Source organism: Podarcis melisellensis (genome assembly GCF_964234715.1).
Source record: "Podarcis melisellensis genome assembly, chromosome: Z".
Taxonomy (NCBI): domain Eukaryota; kingdom Metazoa; phylum Chordata; class Lepidosauria; order Squamata; family Lacertidae; genus Podarcis; species Podarcis melisellensis.
Window position 1 is genome coordinate 30,022,795 of NC_138547.1, and position 17,411 is coordinate 30,040,205.

The window sequence follows — 17,411 nt, forward strand, 5'->3', positions numbered from 1 at the left end:
GAGATGAACACCGCAACCCCAGAGTCGGTCACGACTGGACCTAATGGTCAGGGGTCCCTTTACCTTTACCTTTAAAGGACAGCAAACCATGATCTCTGATCACTTGGCTCATCCTTACGTGTGAACACAGTCAATACACAAAAGATTCAGAGTATTTTTAAAGCTGCCAATATATTAAAACTGGGTCATATGTTGGAGCATCTTTGTTTTACCCTGAGAAATTATGGGTAATAAACCTGCGGACTAATGTAGTCAGCTCTTCCATGCTCAGGTGAGCTGGGCCATTGCCTGGTATTAATTCACAAACCTTGAGCCTTTCCTTAGAGTAAGTGCAGTTCCCTTCTCCATGGATAGTCGCTTCTCAAGGGTACCGTTTTTTACTACAGCCTTTATGATTTTATATTGCTGCATGCCACTCTAACATGCAGGGTGGGAGGGAGTTGGGGGGGGGCTGATGCGCAAGACTTCATCTGGCCTTGCAAAAACTCAGCCTTATTTAGAAATATATTTAGCCTATGGAAGGCATTACAGTCCGAAGCTGGGGGGGGGGGTAAATCCCAGAGAGTGGAATTTGATAGTCTCATTAATCTGCAAGCAAAAATTCCTTGAAAGGGAGGAAAGGAAGGAAAACAACAACAATGCAAAACCTATAAATCAGATTTATATTTCCTGCTCAAAGACCTTTGCATGTTTTTGTTTTTGTTGTTTGCAGCTGAAGATACAAACCTTAAAAGTGGATGGAACATAAGAAGAGGGACAAAATCCTTTGGCTGGCCTGGAATTCTTCGGAATGTTTGAACTCACTATCTCTCAGCTTTTGTTCTTTCTCTCTCTCTCGGGAAATGGGGGTGTCACAATGACCTCCCTTGGTGGGTTATTGTGAAGATGAATGATAGAATGGCTGCAATGTAGCTTTGGAATCCTAAACCCAGGGGTACATTGCACTGAAGGTGGGAGGTCTAGTAGGTGCAAGGGCAGAGTAATCTTAAAAGGGGCTAGGGAGGAACAGGACTAGCAGGATCTGACAGTTTCAGTTTTATCCATTTCTCATTTTAAATTCTGTTCTCCACATTTCTGCAGCAATTATTATTATTATTATTACTATTATTAAAACCCTTATGAAAACTCATTAGCATTTTTAGTGCTTATTCCTCCCTAAAAACACATTTTTGTATGCTGTTCTCCCTAATGTATACTTTTTGCGAGCAAATTCCCAAAACATAATGCATTCGGGGGGTTATTTTCACTAATATCTTCATTTTTATGCACACTTTCCCCAAATATGTGCATTTTGGGTGAATGTTGGTTGATTGGAAATCTGCATTGCTACATTTATATAAGTTTGGATTTTGGTTCAGATACTGTTTTGGAAACTGTGAATTTGAAAGATTTGCTTGTAAATGAGTACTGTATCAAATTTCTGGCCCATTCTTTTCTCCATAGAGTGGTAAATTCACCAGTGCACCCGTACTCTTGCTGTCTCCTGAACTACAACTCCCATCTGCTTCATGCAGTTAACACAGCAAATGCTATACTGTACAGGGATAATGGGAGTTGTAGTTCAGCAACATCTGGAGGGCCAAAGATCTGAGCTAAATGAAGAGTTCTAGGGAGCTAAAAAAAAATTGCTAATGATTTGGCAATATTTCGGTTGGTTTTAATAAATGTAGTATGATAGTGTGGATTTGGGATTAACATAATGAAAGAAAAAGTCCAACCTATTTTCTTACAGCACAGTCTTGCTCATGTTTACTCAAATGCAAGTCCTGGTTCCAGGGCAGTGGCGTAGCGTGGGGGGTGCAGGGGGGGCCGGCCGCACCAGGCGCAACATTTGGGGGTTAGGGTTAGGGTGCGCAAATCCACGGGTTAGGGGGCGCAAATTACTTGCCTTGCCCCGGGTGCTGACAACCCACGCTACGCCACTGTTCCAGGGTATGGTTTGAGGCTACTACCTTAATAAAGCCAAGTAAGCCTGGGTCTGGTCAAGATGGAAGACCACTAGTGAACCACATCTTCTGGACAGTTCAGTTGGCTAGGGCATTGTGCTGATAACGCCCAGGCTGCAGGTTTGATCCCTATATGGAACAACTGCATATTCATGCATTGGGGGGGGGTGTCTGTGTGTGTGGACTAGATGATTCTCAGGGTCTCTTCTAACTATGATTCTATGTATGTATGTAGGCTTGGGTGGTGGGTAATAAATCCCAGGATGGTGGGTAATAAATAATAAATGTAATAATAAATGCAATAAGTGTATACAGTATACACATTGTGTTCGAGGGTGCTTTGTCCCCGGTAAACGTGGCACAGGATTTCAGATTTGTAGCAGTTGTGCACTGAGTGAGTACTCAGAAATTAACTCCTAGGTTAAGCGCGCACGAGGCGGCAGCTCTCCGTATCTCGCATCCCACTGAGCGAGATCCTCGGCGGAGGGTCGCCCTCGCATGATCGAGCTGCACCTCTTGCGCACTTGGCTCAGAAATCCAGTTGGAAATTCAAGCGCGCTGGCGGCTTTATTTCCCAGTCACCTGTGCCTCTAGTCGGGGGCGCGCGCAAACTTCCCCGCCGTCGCACCTCAAGTTTTAACTTTCCTTCCTGCCTCCCCCCCCCCGCCCCATCTCTCGCCGCGGTTTTCTCTTTCTCTAAGTCATAAAAGGTTTGCCCCTGCCCCACCTCACTCCCGCAGCTAGAACGCTCAGCCCTTTTTCCAAAAAACGCAAACTCTCTTCCACTTTCCCTTTCCCTCCTCCCCCAGCTGGGTGGGAACGGTACCCTCCTCTTGATGCGTCCCGGCGCTCCATTCACAGGTACCCAGCGCTCGGGGGCAAGGGAGAGAGGGCCCCGCCCCGCCCCGCCTCGCCTCCCTCTCCATCCTTAGCCAGTGGCTGGCGGCCAGGCTGAGACCCCGACGCGTCGCATTGGCCGCCGGCCGCTGCCGCTCCGCGCTCCTCCTCCGCCCCTTCGCTGGGAAGTGGGAGGCGACTCCGCGAGCGGCTGGGTCGTGGGAGTGCGCGCGGGGTGTTTTTTCCCTCCCCTCTCCCCCACTTCTTCCCCTTTCTCTCCTCTCTCGCTCTGCGTCTCCGTCTCCTCCGTTTCCTCGAGTGTTGCAAACAGTTTCGGGTGGAAAAGTGGAGCCGGCAAGGTTGGATGCTGTAGCCGCTGCCGCCGCCGCCGATGATCCAGGCGCCCGGGGCGGAGTAGAAAGCATGGCCGTGTCTTCTCCCCCGATTATCCCGGCAACTTCGAGCGGCGGCGGCGGCGGCAGCGGGGGCAGCGGCGGCACCGGCAGCGCCAGCACCGCCGCCAGCGCTGGGGGCTTGTTCCGGGCGGACGCGCTCTATCCCTCCAGCCCGTCGGAGTCCCCGCGCCTGACGAGCAGCCTCATCCACAGCTTCATCGCCAGCACCGCCAACGCCGCCACTGGCGTGCCGGGCAGCGGAGCTGGAGCAGGAGGAGGAGGAGGCGGCGGCGGCGGGAACGAGTGCAAGATGGTCGACCTGCACGGGGTGAAGGTGGCTTCATTCCTGGTGGACGGGCAGGAGCTGATTTGCCTGCCGCAGGTCTTCGACCTCTTCCTCAAGCACCTGGTCGGAGGGCTGCACACCGTCTACACCAAACTCAAGAGGCTGGACATCGCGCCCGTGGTGTGCACCGTGGAGCAAGTGCGTATCCTGCGCGGGCTGGGCGCCATCCAGCCCGGCGTCAACCGCTGCAAACTCATCACGAGGAAGGACTTCGAAACTTTGTACAACGACTGCACCAATGCCAGGTGAGAGAGAGAGAAAGAGCGCGTGCGTGCGTGCGTGGGTTTGTGCCTGTGAGGGGTGTATTTTTTTTGGGGGTGGGACATAGGATATGGCGGTTCAGGCCTCCCCCTCCACCGGGGTCCCGACCGTAGTGAGGAGCAGAGAGGTCCGAGTCCCTCCGGCCACGACTCCCTTCCCTGCAAAAACCGGGTCCGATTGAGGGAAGCGCCCCTTTCCATGGCTGAGTGGGACGTCGAAAGTATCCCAAGTGCTTAGCTCGTTGTCTTCCTGAAGCTGAATGGATGTTGCGTGCTTCTTTTTCTTTTTAAAATCACCCGCTTTTTTATTTGGGAACAAATCCCGTTAGGTTTCTGTGATGCTTCCTTTAAAAAGTAGGGTACGCTGCTTTTTTCCTTTGCATCAGATCACAGTTCTGTATAAATCCGACATCCACCTAATTGCAAAGTCCTAGGGCAGGTCAACAGGATTGTGTTTTGAAGATCCCACGTGTGCACAAAAAAGTTTTAAGCCTTGTCCAATTTGCTTGAAACAGGAAAAATGAGGGAGTAAGGAACCACTGATGTGAGAGATGCAAACAGGTCTTTGTAAAGTGCAACTTGCTTGGGTTTTGATTAAGAAAGAAAAAAGTTTATTTGGAAGGGAATGAGGGAGTTATTTTAAAACGCATTGGAAGGGACTTGCCTGAGGAGTTGCAATTAAAATCAGTGGGCTGGGGGTGGCAGGTGGGTTGGAACCTTAAGCAAACTTAACTTCTGAAAGTTTAACCACATTGTAAGTGATGGGAGTTGGTAGGGAAGCATGTGCTCCTCATCACTGATGATTTGGGGTAGATTTGAGCAGACCTACATGGACATTAGGCTCACAGAAATCCTGAGTGGGGCTTGTTTGCGTGGAGGCAAACAAGCTGCAGCTGTAGGCAAACTTACTTAGGAGTAAATTAGGCTGCAACTGTAGGCAATCTTAGTCAGGAATTGTGCTTATCAAAAATGGTCAGATTTGACCTGGTACATCTAATGCTTAGTAGGTGTTCAGACAAATGCATTTATCACGGGTGCATTTATCTTACCTGCAACTGAGTGGGAAACACTGGGATGTATGGCCAACTCACACATTATGCTGGACACTGGTTCTGTGGGTAGTATCCTAATACCTGTATATAAATGATGGGTTTTATATTTGCCTGGTGATCAATATTACAAAAATTCTCCAAGGGTAGAAAAAAATTCCGAGAGGAAATACTTAGCATCAGCAATATAGTTCTTTGAACATCACTGGGGAATATCTTGTTGATTTCAGCAACCTTTACTTCCAACTGCAGGCATTTAAACAGTGGTTGTTTAAACCTTAGATTCCATGAAAGTAAGCTACTTTGATTGGGACAAGCAGATTTTGTTTCCCCAAGCAAATAGGGTTAGGAGTAGGGGATTTAGTATGCGCTTAAGTTCAAACGAAAGGAATGCAACTTTTATATCTGTAAAAAGTGGTAAAGTTTTCAACATTGAGGACCAGCCTCTTCCTTTTGATAATGAAACCCTATTTGTGTCTACCCAGAAGTAGCTCCCATTCAGCTCAATGGGACTTGCATTCAGATCGTGCGCATAAGATCACAGCCTAAAAGTGCAGTCAGGAGTGAATCCCATTGAGTTCAGTGGGCCCTTACGATGCAATAATTAGCATGTTATATTAGGAACATGTGTATTTAGGGTTTCAGCTTAAACAAACCAGCAGGTGAGCATACCTGCACCTGAGTTTTAGGAAAAGTAGCTGCAGGAGCCCTGAGACGCTTCCTGGCTTCATTTTGTTTTTCCTGACAAGTTTTTGTCAGTGGGGAGGGTCCCCTCCCTATCTCCTTCTTTATCCTGTTCATCATTTCAAGATAAATTCAACATGGATCGTTCTTTTCCCCTCTGCCACATTTTTCTTAGTTTTATATAGTGTGTGATCTGAACGCCTGCTCTGCCAGGTAGCATTATTGGGGTATAAGCAACTAAAAGCACTGGGGCACCTTGGTGTCGGCTGTCAATGTACCCTTGGTGCAGTAGGTGAAATAGTGTGGCAGGCTAGGGAGTCTCTCTTTGTATTCATCCCCCCACCCAAAAAATTGCACCAATTTCTCTGTGTTGTAAGATTCCAAACATGGCACAAAGTTGGTCGGTCCAGAATCTGGAATTTGTGGGTGCTTCTTCCCTGTCAGTGAAAGTCTTATTGGACCAGCTCTGCCTAGTGTAGACCCCCATATGGTCTCTTCAAATCACTGACCCTAAATCTCATTGACCCTAAATCTTCTGTCCTCATTAGGATGCTCTTTGCCCAAAGGAGATTGTGGCTGAATTACATTATGCAAAGAAGTGTGTCCCAACTTTTCCTAATAGTGATAGAATTTACGGGGTTGAGATGTTCATGTATCTGGTATCCTTGTCCAGAGAATAACAAGGTTCACAGTTGTGGTGAATGTTAAAAGGAGAGAAGTGTGTTTTTCAAATGTGTAGTAATAAATTTCTTTCTTTTTCTTTTGCAATTGTTTGGCAATCATTTTTGCAATAGTTTTAACGTTCATGGAAGGATATACTTCTTTGCATCAAACCAGCACACACATACTTCATCTTCCTCTGAAGATGAAGAAAGTTCCCTGTTAGATACTATTTTCTGTGAAACTTTACCTGTTAGGATCTTGCTAGAGGTTGTGAACATAACTTGTGATGCTGAAGCAGTTCATTAGTGCTGCAAAGTGGGGGGAAATTCACAAGAGAGCATTGTGAGATAGGAACCTAAGAACTGAAGGAGAGTTTATAGACTAACTGTTGCTTAGCATAATTCTGGAGCAATATCATGAGCTACTTAGCCCAGTGAGTTAGGAGGGTCTGTTCTGTTATCTCCTTTGGAACTGTTTAAAAGCAGCTCGGGTTCAGGAAACTGTGAAGAAGCTTCTTCAAATTTTAGGGTGCTTAATTCCATTATTAATTGATAAAGAAATGCATGCAATGTAAGCAAGAATCTTCAGGACTCTATGATGAAAATAAATAAATAAAAGCTTGCATTGGATCCTAAAACCTGAAACTATTAAATAATTTTTATTAGATTCCTCCCCACTCCCATCTTCTTCTTTAGGGAAGGACCTGCATTAAAAACCTATTATACATTTGCACATGAGCAAATAAAGCATGTGTTAGTTGAAAAAACCACATGGCAGTTTGATTAGGTCTATTGTGACTCATTGTGAGGTAAATGTTTTGCAACTTTTTTGTCCGCAATAGGAGTCTGGTGGTTGGTTACATGTTACTATAGGAAAGTGCTGATCTTCCGTACAAAAGTGGGACTTGGATAAAACATGTTCTGCACTTGCTGGGGAAGTGTCCTACTCCCTTAGAAACTGATAATTTCTGCTCTTGATCATCACATGTTAATTGTCGGTTTGGCAATAGGTAAAATTCTAGAGCTTCTCAGAGCACTTAACTCTTGCTCACATCCGTATCTATTCAGTAATTTAGGTGCGTATGTGACGGAACAAATTCTACTTTGGGGTTGATTGTTTATATGCAAAGTCTGAGGTTCAAACAAATGGAGAACACTGCATATAAAATGCCTAGCTTTTATTTAGCAGGTGAAATCTACTTACACACTAAGTAACTCAAAATCATGATCTGATCTACTCACCCAAAAGTGGTGCTCCCATGCCAAATACAAACTGCTTGGTGACTCTCAAATCAATTTGTGATATGGCTGGCGGGCAGGGGGTCTGTTTCAAGAATAAAGAGCTTAAAATTTCACAGGTTGGCTCAAATTCCTGGGTAGTTCTTTAGATTGAGGGATGCAGACTTCAGGCTTGCAGGACTTTCTTGGTGTTTTACTAGAATTCTGAAATCTCCCAACTGTAGTCAAGTGCAGCATACAAGCACTTTGAAATAAAACAATTCTGAGCCCAGGGTTTTCTTTTAAGTACGGAATTCAAGGGAGCTTTTGGTTCACTCTGAGTTATTCCTACCTTCCTTCATTTCACAGTACTTTTTCGGGAGGGGGCAGAAGGGGGGAAAGTTTTTTTGTTGCCGTCCTTGCTAAACAATTAAGGGACAGGAATCTTTGCTGGTCCAATATAAATAGGAAGATCTACCAGTAGATTTACTGTCCTGCCTGCTTAAGATCCGGTTCCTGGTTCTTAACTTTGTGTCCGGCACCATGCTAGTTGACCACTGCCCTTCGTTAACAGGGCAGCACATTTTGCTGACAACATAACTGCAAAAAATCCAGTGGGAATTGCAAAGTTCTTAACAAAAGTCTTTTGACATTCTTGGGTCCAGTTGGCACTGAGTGGGAGACGGGCTCTTTTGAGCCATTGACAAAACCTGCTGGAGGAGAGTTATGAAATCGGGTGTAATAATGGATAAATCTGATGGGGCAGCCTAAAAGCAAGAGGTTTGGAAGCATGGAGAAACAGAAAATGTGAATATGGGAGAGCTATTTGCGCAGCAGATAGGGAATACAGAGATAGGGAAAAACAGCTGCTGCCTCCCAAAGTGAAACAGGAAAAACTCAAAACTGTTATGTGTGTTTTGCTAGTTAGATTTTTTCAAGTCTGCTCCTACCGCTAACCCAGTGGCCCTTGTAGCTATTATTTCTAATTGTTTCTGCTTTCTGCTTAATGTCAACTCTCTGATCAAGTTGTTCTGATAGCAATTATCAACCTTGCTGGAAATGAATTACTGCATTTTTATATTAATCATCCTGTGAGATACTTGTTTTCGGTTTTGACTCAGCCACCAGATCAAATGAATCCATCCATCAAAACAAATCTACTTCAGATCTTGATTTCAAATCTGTGTCATTACATGTGTGGATCATATGTACTAGAATCTTATCTTATGTCAACATTTCTTAGTTAGATCCACGCTTATAAGATGAATCCAACAGTTTCCTCTTGCAGGGTCACCTACACTAATTCAGTGCCTGCACCTGGAAAGGGAAATTGTCAAGATGATATTACTGAGCAGGTGGGAAATTTTTTTTCCTGTATGCATTCTTCAAAAATATTGCTCAGTCATTGCACAAGTCAAGTTATGGGCTGTTTCGCTCACCAATCACCACCACAACAAAAAAGTTACAGCCACTTCAGATTGCCCTGATATAATGTCAACTTCAGTGGGGGTTTGAAAAGCTGTTTTGAAGTTTCACATCCTTTTCGTGCAGCAGGATGAAATATTAAACAGGAGTACCTTAAGCTAAGCCAAGGGAGAAATGTTTCCTTATGTGTCTCTTTGATTTTTAAAGTGGAACTCAGCTACTGAATTTGTGACAAACTATAGCAAGCATCTCATGCACTCAGATCTTGAGTGTTCCATGGAAGTCCTGTTGAAAACATACACTGCCATAATTTAACGTTGGGGAAAGGCCTTAGCTCAGTGCTAGAGCATCTGCTTTGCAGAAGGTTCCAGGTTCTACATCCAGTGTCTCCAGGTAAGATGACGAGAGACTCTCGCCTGCTGGGATCTGGTGCCAGTCTGTGTTGGAAGTACTGAGCTAGATGGACCAGTGACTCAGAATAAGGTGCTGCTTATGTGTTAGGATTTCAGACAATGATAATCTGCTTATGTACCCATATATTTGCGTGAGCACATGCAGCTTTTGGAGATGGCAGTAATATAATTTTGTGCATGTATTTCTAGAGTTGTCTCAAATCCCACCAGTCAGCATGTTGTTTATTATTCTCACCTCTTATCACCAATGGCAAGGTGGGTAAGGCCATGTGTTCGGCTGAAATATATTGTATGTGCTTAATTAGAAGTCAGCCCCATTGAGTTCTGAGTAGATATGTATAGGATCGCACTGCAAGAAGTTTCTTACTTGCAGTCTGAATTTTAGAATCATTGTTAGAAGAGACTGTAAATTAGCTAACAAGTTTTACAAAGAAGGTTTCAAATTTTAAACCTTTCGCTCCTTTCCCTCCTAATAACGGGGAAGCATTGTTAAAAAATAAACACCAAAAAACTCCCCTGAATATGGCCTGTACATACTTTATTCTAACTGTTCCTAGTTGTAGGGTCTCTTAAAAGTAGTTCAGTAACGTTGCTGGGGTTTTTTTAATGAGTAAAAGTTATAATTCCAGGACTTATGTGCCACTCTATAGATTTCAGTGCACACATTGTTCGTCAATGCTCACTTAAATAAATGGCATGCTTCTCCCTACATAAATTTTCAGCAGGGATTTAAACTTGCCCCAAGCTGTATGTGGAAAGTGTTAATTTTGCTGGTTTGGGTACAGATGTGAATTTGGGGGTGGCAGTCTTGGGGTCATGTAATGCAGTGGCTAAGAAGTGAGCCTTCAGTTCAATTCTTTAACCTCCACAAATTAGCCTTGTGGCTTTAGGAAACCACTGTTCTCTTACTCTCCACCTCTTATCATTTGTAAGATGGGAATATTAATACTGAACGACCTTACAGTGGTGGTCAAATTATGAGAAGGAAAGCTGATGCTTAATACATCCCGGGAAACTCCCCTGTACTAGCCAAATTATTTCCCCTCCGTGGCATTTGAAATACAGTAGCAAAAAGGGCCGGTATAAAAGACAACATGATTAGTTTTGTTCTGCCATTCCCCTCAAATTTGAGCACCACATTACACGTCTGTTAGAATCAATGTGTGTGAAACATCTTGAACACTGAATATACACTATAGAAATGCTTTGCATAGTTAGTAGCATTATTTTACCAGCATATGTATAAGCTTATTCACCAAGTCTCACTGAAATTAATGAGATTTACTTCCTAGTAAATATGTTTAGGATTGTAGCCTAGGTGTCTAGAGACATGGAGAAAGAGCCCCCCCCCAATTCTCTTATGAGAAATTATCAATACTTTATAAAACTGTTTCTCTATATATATCTCCAGAGATTTAATGTGCTTCTGTGTGTGCATTTCAGAACAGTTTTGGCATTTGTTTGCCTTTAGCACACTGAATATCTTACTGGCTCATTGATAAAGAAATCTAATTTGAAGGAACAGTGATTTAAAACAAATCTTGTAATTTCTGAGAGCTCTAGATTTCTCCAGCTGCAGATGAAATGCTTTCCCCCCTGAAAGGGAAATGTTTGTACGTTTCCATTAGATCTTTGAGTTTTTATGGAAGCAATTTCTTCACAAACTCTCCCTACCACCTCCTCTCTCCTCCCCCTCCCCAAAATACGGCATTCTGTGCTCCTGGAGCCAAAGCAAAATAATTAGGCATTAATGATGTTCTCGCCACATATTCAAAAGGTCTTTGGAAGCGGTTTTTCCCTCTCCCCGCATCTCTTTTTCTCCTTTTCACCATCTCAACCTGCAGAAGAACTCTTCAGCGTCACTTCAAATCCGGCAATTCTGAAAAGATGTAGGGATCAGAACGCACACACTTTTAAAACTCATTGGCTCTGGCAAGGGAAATTGAGCATTTGCACCCAATAAGCCTGATTGTGGAACTGAATGCAAATTGTGTTTTGATTTATCTCTTTTTCGCTCCCCCCCCTCCATTTGAATTGATCTTGCATTAATTTTGCCAAGCAGCTCTGTGAGGCTGCAGATGTTGCCCTGTGTTTAATAAATCAACGAGACGGATCTGAATGAATCACTTCAGATGGATTCTCTGCTCGGTTTGATGTCTAGATGTTATTCTTAGCTTGTTATCGTGACAGATGCATTAATGTTCCCATACACTGCCAGCAATGTCAAAGAGATTGAAGCTTTTAAAGTGGCGGTAACCTCTCTCCCCCTCCCTCCCTCTCTCCAGGTTTTCTAATGGGAAAAAAACTCACAATTTTTCCTCCAGAAAACCCCAAAACAGTATTTTTAGGAAGAGGAGGAAACCATAAGTAAAGCCATAAACTTAACTGTGGCGTAAAATGATTCTGGAGGGTGGGTGAAGAAGGGGAATTAACCTCTTGATTAGCCAGCAAGTCAGGGTTAAATTTGTAAGAATTTATTTCTGAATGATTAATTATTGCACAATGGCAGAAATCAATATATGTATCTAAATATAGCACAAGGTCTTTTAATAGCGTAACCATTTTCTCAACATTAATATTTCATTGCAAAAGGAAAAGCAGGAGGGAAAAAAAAGGATGACCAGGATAAGTAATATAAGATTAAGTATGTTGAAAATGAAAATGTTGAAAACAGAACTAAATTGATTGCTTTTGTTGCCGTGGCTGAGGGTGGGCTTTTCTCATTTTGGAGGTGGGGGTTAATTCAGTTGGACTTGACATTTCTTAGGTTGCTTCTCTTGAATCCATCAATTTTACACTAATTTAAAACGGTCTCACACATGCACCAATACCTTGGTTGGAAATGAATGAACATTTGTTGACTGGCACATTCTGGTAACTTTTCCTACAGAAGTAGCACTTGGGATCACAGATCATAAAGTTGCGTAAAGTACCCTGACGGCTGCTGCTTTTTTAACAGAGCATGCTATTTTAAATTCTAAACATGCTGGTGGAAAAGGAAAGATATCTTGGTTATTGCACTGTAGCATTTCACCCTAGCGTACTAAATTCAATTTATTACCTGGCTTATAATATTTTAATGGCCTCTTCGGACCCCCTGCCACTCCCACAACCCTTATGACTGACATATGAGGAACTAGTACTTTTTATGGGATCTGTTTCTGTCTGCAGTAAGGGTTTTAGAATGTTATTCAGCCATAGTTGAACACTTTTAAATCCCGTTAATTTCAAGGGGGGATTAGCATGCACTTCAGTTCATCTCCTACTGAAATTGATGGGGCTTAAAAAGTGTTCATAGTTGCCTGGATCATGCCCTTAGTGCCCTGCCAAATGATGTGGGAGGAAAAAATTTCTAGTGCTTTATTTTTCTATGGCAAATTTTATATTTAAAATAAGTTTATTAGGAACAACAAATGGGTGCTGATTTCAAATGTGATATTAAGGCAGTCTGACAGTTTCGAAAGCACTTGTAGGTTTGTTTATTAAACACAGTATAAGTAAAACAAACATGCTGAATTAAATTTGTAATTAACATGGAATCCAATAATTACCAGTTGCACTTTCACCCAACACTTAGCCACGCTGGCTGAGTATGGTGAGGATTGTAATCCAAAAAAATATGGAGGGCACCAGGTTGGCAAGGTCTGATTTAAAACTCTAGGTTGTTCAGCAAACTGTGAGCCATCTTACAGGCAAAGGACTATGGCTAGTTGCTCCAAAGCAGGGGTCGGCCAACTTTTTTAGCAGGGGGCCGATCTACTGTCCCTCAGACCTTGTGGAGGGCTGGACTATATTGGGGGGGGGGAATGAACAAATTCCTATGCCCCACAAATAACCCAGAGATGCATTTTAAATAAAAGCACACATTCTATTCATGTAAAAACATGATGATTCCCGGACCGTCTGCGGGCCGGATTTAGAAGGCGATTGGGCTGGATCTGGCCCCCGGGTCTTAGTTTGCCTACCCATGCTCCAAAGACTGGGTCACTTTCCTGCTTCTCTCCCATTGTGCTTCTATAGCTTGATGAGCATTTGGAGTTGGCTGGCCAAATGAACTATGGTTGAGTGAGGCTGCTAGGCTTGGACATAACACCAAACCACAGTTAAACAAGCCGTGGTTTATGAGCCAACAAAAAACTGTTGTGGTTTGTTTCCAGAAAACCAACTCTGGTTAAGCCATGCTTCGGGTAAACAACTATAGCTTAGTTTAATGTTCAAAACTTGAGAACATCTTCTAATGAATTCCATTATCATCATTGAACCAGTGGTATTTAAAATAGTCCTATGGTCATAGATGATATTGCTGTGATGTGTTTGCGTTTTTTCCTTTGCTGAGACTTTTAAAGTCCTCCTCCTTACATCTGTTGAAGTTTTCCATCTCTCTTTCAGATTTGAGTAGATATTTCTTTTATCTGAGCCCTTTATTTCAGATAGGAGTCATTACTCCTGATGCAAGCTTTTTTTAAAAAAAACCTGTCCTCAACTGCTTAAACCTGCAATATATATTAAATGGAATAACTGGTGTAAAGAGGAGTTTTTTTTGCCTTGTGCCTTCACCTGCGTTTTCACCTGAGCAAATGTAAAATTCTTCTTGATGTTCCAAACAAAGGGTTGCCGCTAATGCTAGCCCTATGTAGAGTAAACCCATTGAAATCAATGTGCATGCCTAACCCAGACCCATTAATTTCAATGGGTCTGCTCTGAGTTGGACATAGGCAGATACAACCCTATGTCTGCAGTTCTGCGCATGCAATGAAGCAGCTTAAATCCCGCTGAAGTTAATGGGGCTCATGCAGCTTAACTGTTTACAGGCCCGCAGCCAAAGGCGTTCTCTTTCCCATTCATTAAGCCCCTTTATATATCCTGTAGGAATCCTTCGCTACACCTCATTCAGTTGTTATGCAGGCATTTTTTCTTTCTTTCTTTCTTTCTTTCTTTTTTGCTATTGACCTCAAAATCTCAGTTTCAGCAACAACTTGTCCCTGCGATGAGAACGCAAGAAGTTGTGAAGAAAGCACAGACCTGATTGGAAAAGCCACAAATTCTTAGTGCTCTGAAAAGAAGCTCCAGCGGTGCAGCTGGGCGCGTTCTTTGCTATGTATGTGCAGGGCAATTTTTATTTTTATTTTTTTAAAAAAAGAGTGTTTTGATTAGACATGAATTACTAAGTGCAACAGCTAGTCTAGCATGTAATGGTTCTCAGTGATTACAGATTTATTCTGCTTGATATATTACAGACATCCCTAGGGGCAGTGCGGTTTTGCTCTCCGTGGCCACCGGTTAACGCACGCTTCTGAAAGGCAGCCGAGTGCAGGGAGAAACTTTTTCCCACCAATTCTACAGCTGGAGAATTAGAAATATTAATAACCACAGCTAAAGGCATTAGGTCTCTCCCTGAAAGGTTCCAGTGTGTGCCTTTTTATATCCATGTAATTAATGACCTAGCGATATAGCATCCCTTGTATATGTCCTTTTTCACATGAACTTCTCTGTCGTCTCTCTGCCGTAAGTGAGAGTAAGGAGATTACGCTTCTTATGTCTGTATGCTATTTTGACCTTCTAAGCCTGTTTTCCTTGTTGCAGTGCGTTGTACCAGACCCATGTTCTTGATCTAGCTCTATGAATTCTCAGTAAAAATCCAAAGAATTAAATTGACAGCGTAACGGCAGTTCTTATGTCCATGCAACATTTCTTTTCCTTTTAGGAGAATATATATATATATATATATATATATATATCTCCTGCTCCTTATCAGTAGTTCTAATGTAGTTTCGCAAACGTTTAAAGCTTTACAAAATGTTCAATTATTGTTGTGTGCAGTGATCATATCGGGTTTCTCGTGGCTGATCTCTGGTAACAGCATTTAAACTGCAGTTAGAGACAACACGCTATTTATGCACTGGGTTAAAAAGGAAAAGAGTAATATTGATCTGCCTGTGGATTAAAGTTTTCTTTTCTTTTTTAAATCGGTAACAGCTCAAACACAAAAGGCTTCTCCTTTTCCCCCTCCCCTCAACCCCTTTATGATTTCTCAAGCCTGCCATTGATCTACTGGTTTTATTGCATTCATTATTTATTAAAAGAATTTGCAAGCTAAACATAACGCTAAGCTAGTTTGCACAGAGGGACCGCACTTAGGAAATTGAATGGAGATTGCATTAGGGATGAACATCTGTGCTGTTTTTCCACTCGTGTATTTATTGGTTTGTATAAAAGGTGTATTGGATTAACAGTTATAACTGTTATGGCATGAAGCTTTCTCTCTGAGACCCCAGGCAATTTAGTTGTTGTTAGGGAAGGTTGCCGCCTTTACTTATTGTAAAACCCGCGACAATCCCAGACTTGGCATGTTCTCTCTTTTTTTAATGCAGCTGTTTGTGTTTGGATATAAAACACAATACATTGATTGTATGATACATGCAATATCGCAGATGATATAGCATACAGACGGCCACCCTCTCTACTTTCTGGTGACGACAGGTGTAGTTTTGTAAATTAGTTCGCTGTCGCATCAGATGTATGGAAATAAACTTCATCCTACAACCCTAACCTCACTTACTGGTCACTAAGCACCACTGGAACTCAGTGGAGGTTATTAATGAGTCAGTATGTTTAAGGTTGTGTTGCATGTCTTATTCTCTTCAGAATTTGTGCTATATTATTTTGACTTGGTGAACCACTCAGAAGAGTGGCAGCACTCTTCACTAGCTGCAGCTTCTGGATATTCTTCTATGTGGTAGCCCCACATAGAACACATTACAGTAGTCTACTCAGAAGGTTATCAGAACATAATTTCCCCTTGCAAGGGGGCCGGTCCACTGTCCCTCAGACCTTTTTGGGGGCCAGACTATATTTTGAAAAATAATAATGAACAAATTCCTATGCCCCACAAATAACCCAGAGATGCATTTTAAATAAAAGGACACATTCTACTGAAGTAAAAACACGCTGATTCCCGGACCGTCCGTGGGCCAGATTTAGAAGGTGATTGGGCTGGATCCGGCCCCTGGGCCTTAGTTTGCCTACCCATGCTCTAATGGTATACAAATGGCTTGTGAATCCTCCACATAGGCCTCCTTGTGACAATGCTGAATCAAGGAGTGTGCCCAAGCTACACACTGGTTCCTTCAAGGAGAGTTCAACCACAACAGCATGTCTTCTCGGTTTGCCCAAGACCCACCAACCCAGAATACCTTTCATTTATCTGCATTAAGACTCAGTTTATCAGTTCTCACCCAGCCCATTACTTCCTCAACACTGCCAGATTCAGAAGATTAAAAACCTGCATATTGACTGCAACTTCATACAGACTTCATATCATTGTGTTAGTTTGATGTCAATGGATGAAATATGAAATGGGATAAGTAACACCTAGGAGCAGGTAATGCGTTTGCTGAGGTGCTGTTTCCTATAGAGTCCTTCCCTTATTGCTTAATCTGGCTCTTGCTGCCATTTCTCAGAAGCCCTCTAAATGTCTATGTTGAAATGCCAGCTGGAGGACTGTTTATTCCACATGCTCTTTGGGTGGAATATCAAGCCTTGTGTGTCATTTAGACTTTGTGACACATGTACCCACCCAAGGCCTAATGACTTGTCTGCAGATGAGCTGTTATTTATTACAGTCATGTAGAATAAAATTGATTGTCTTCTGAAATTAATCTTTCATTTGCCTCTAGCTCTGTTTTTAATACAGGACACACAGTTGCCTGTTTTGCAGAAATACTGTTTAATCACATTAATATCTCCCCCTCCCCTTTTCTCTCTTCTCTTCTCTCCCCCCCCCACCTGCCCGCCTCTGGGCTGGGGAAGATAATTGTACAAACGAACAGCAAAATCTGTATCTTTAACTTCTCTTTATGATTAAATTATGCAAATGACTTATCTCCTGCCCTTCCAAGCAGTAATCATCTAATTAGGAGTGATGTGTTAAAGGGACAGTTTTGAATTGGGAGGGGAGAGTTGGAGAGAGAGAGAGAGAGAGAGAGAGAGAGAGAGAGAGAGAGAGAGAATATAAGACATGGAAGGACTCATTTTTTAGCCCTAATGCAGGGACAGCTTTGGACGGCAGGTCTTAAAAGCTCTTGTTACACTCTGTGCAGGTGTTATGCTAAAAGGGGTTGTCTAGCACCTAGTTATTCATTGCCCCACTTCAAGGATCTGCTTTGCAACATGATGC

General features: G+C 42.8%; 1 protein-coding gene across 8 annotated transcripts in view; it reads left to right on the top strand.

Moving 5' to 3' along the window:
• The window catches only part of DACH2 (dachshund family transcription factor 2), a 326,026-nt gene that overhangs the window by 13,424 nt on the left and 295,191 nt on the right, over window positions 1-17,411 (top strand). For 2 of the 8 annotated variants that reach the window (XM_081897383.1, XM_081897379.1), the window contains exon 1: window positions 2,960-3,769. The exons of 1 other annotated variant lie outside the window; for it this stretch is intronic. In XM_081897383.1, the coding sequence (XP_081753509.1) occupies window positions 3,207-3,769 (563 nt within the window). In that variant the 5' untranslated portion in view covers window positions 2,960-3,206. Of the gene's footprint in view, window positions 1-2,944; window positions 3,770-17,411 lie in introns of those variants that run through there. 5 more of the 8 variants (XM_081897378.1, XM_081897380.1, XM_081897382.1 and 2 more) reach the window with 5 other exon arrangements.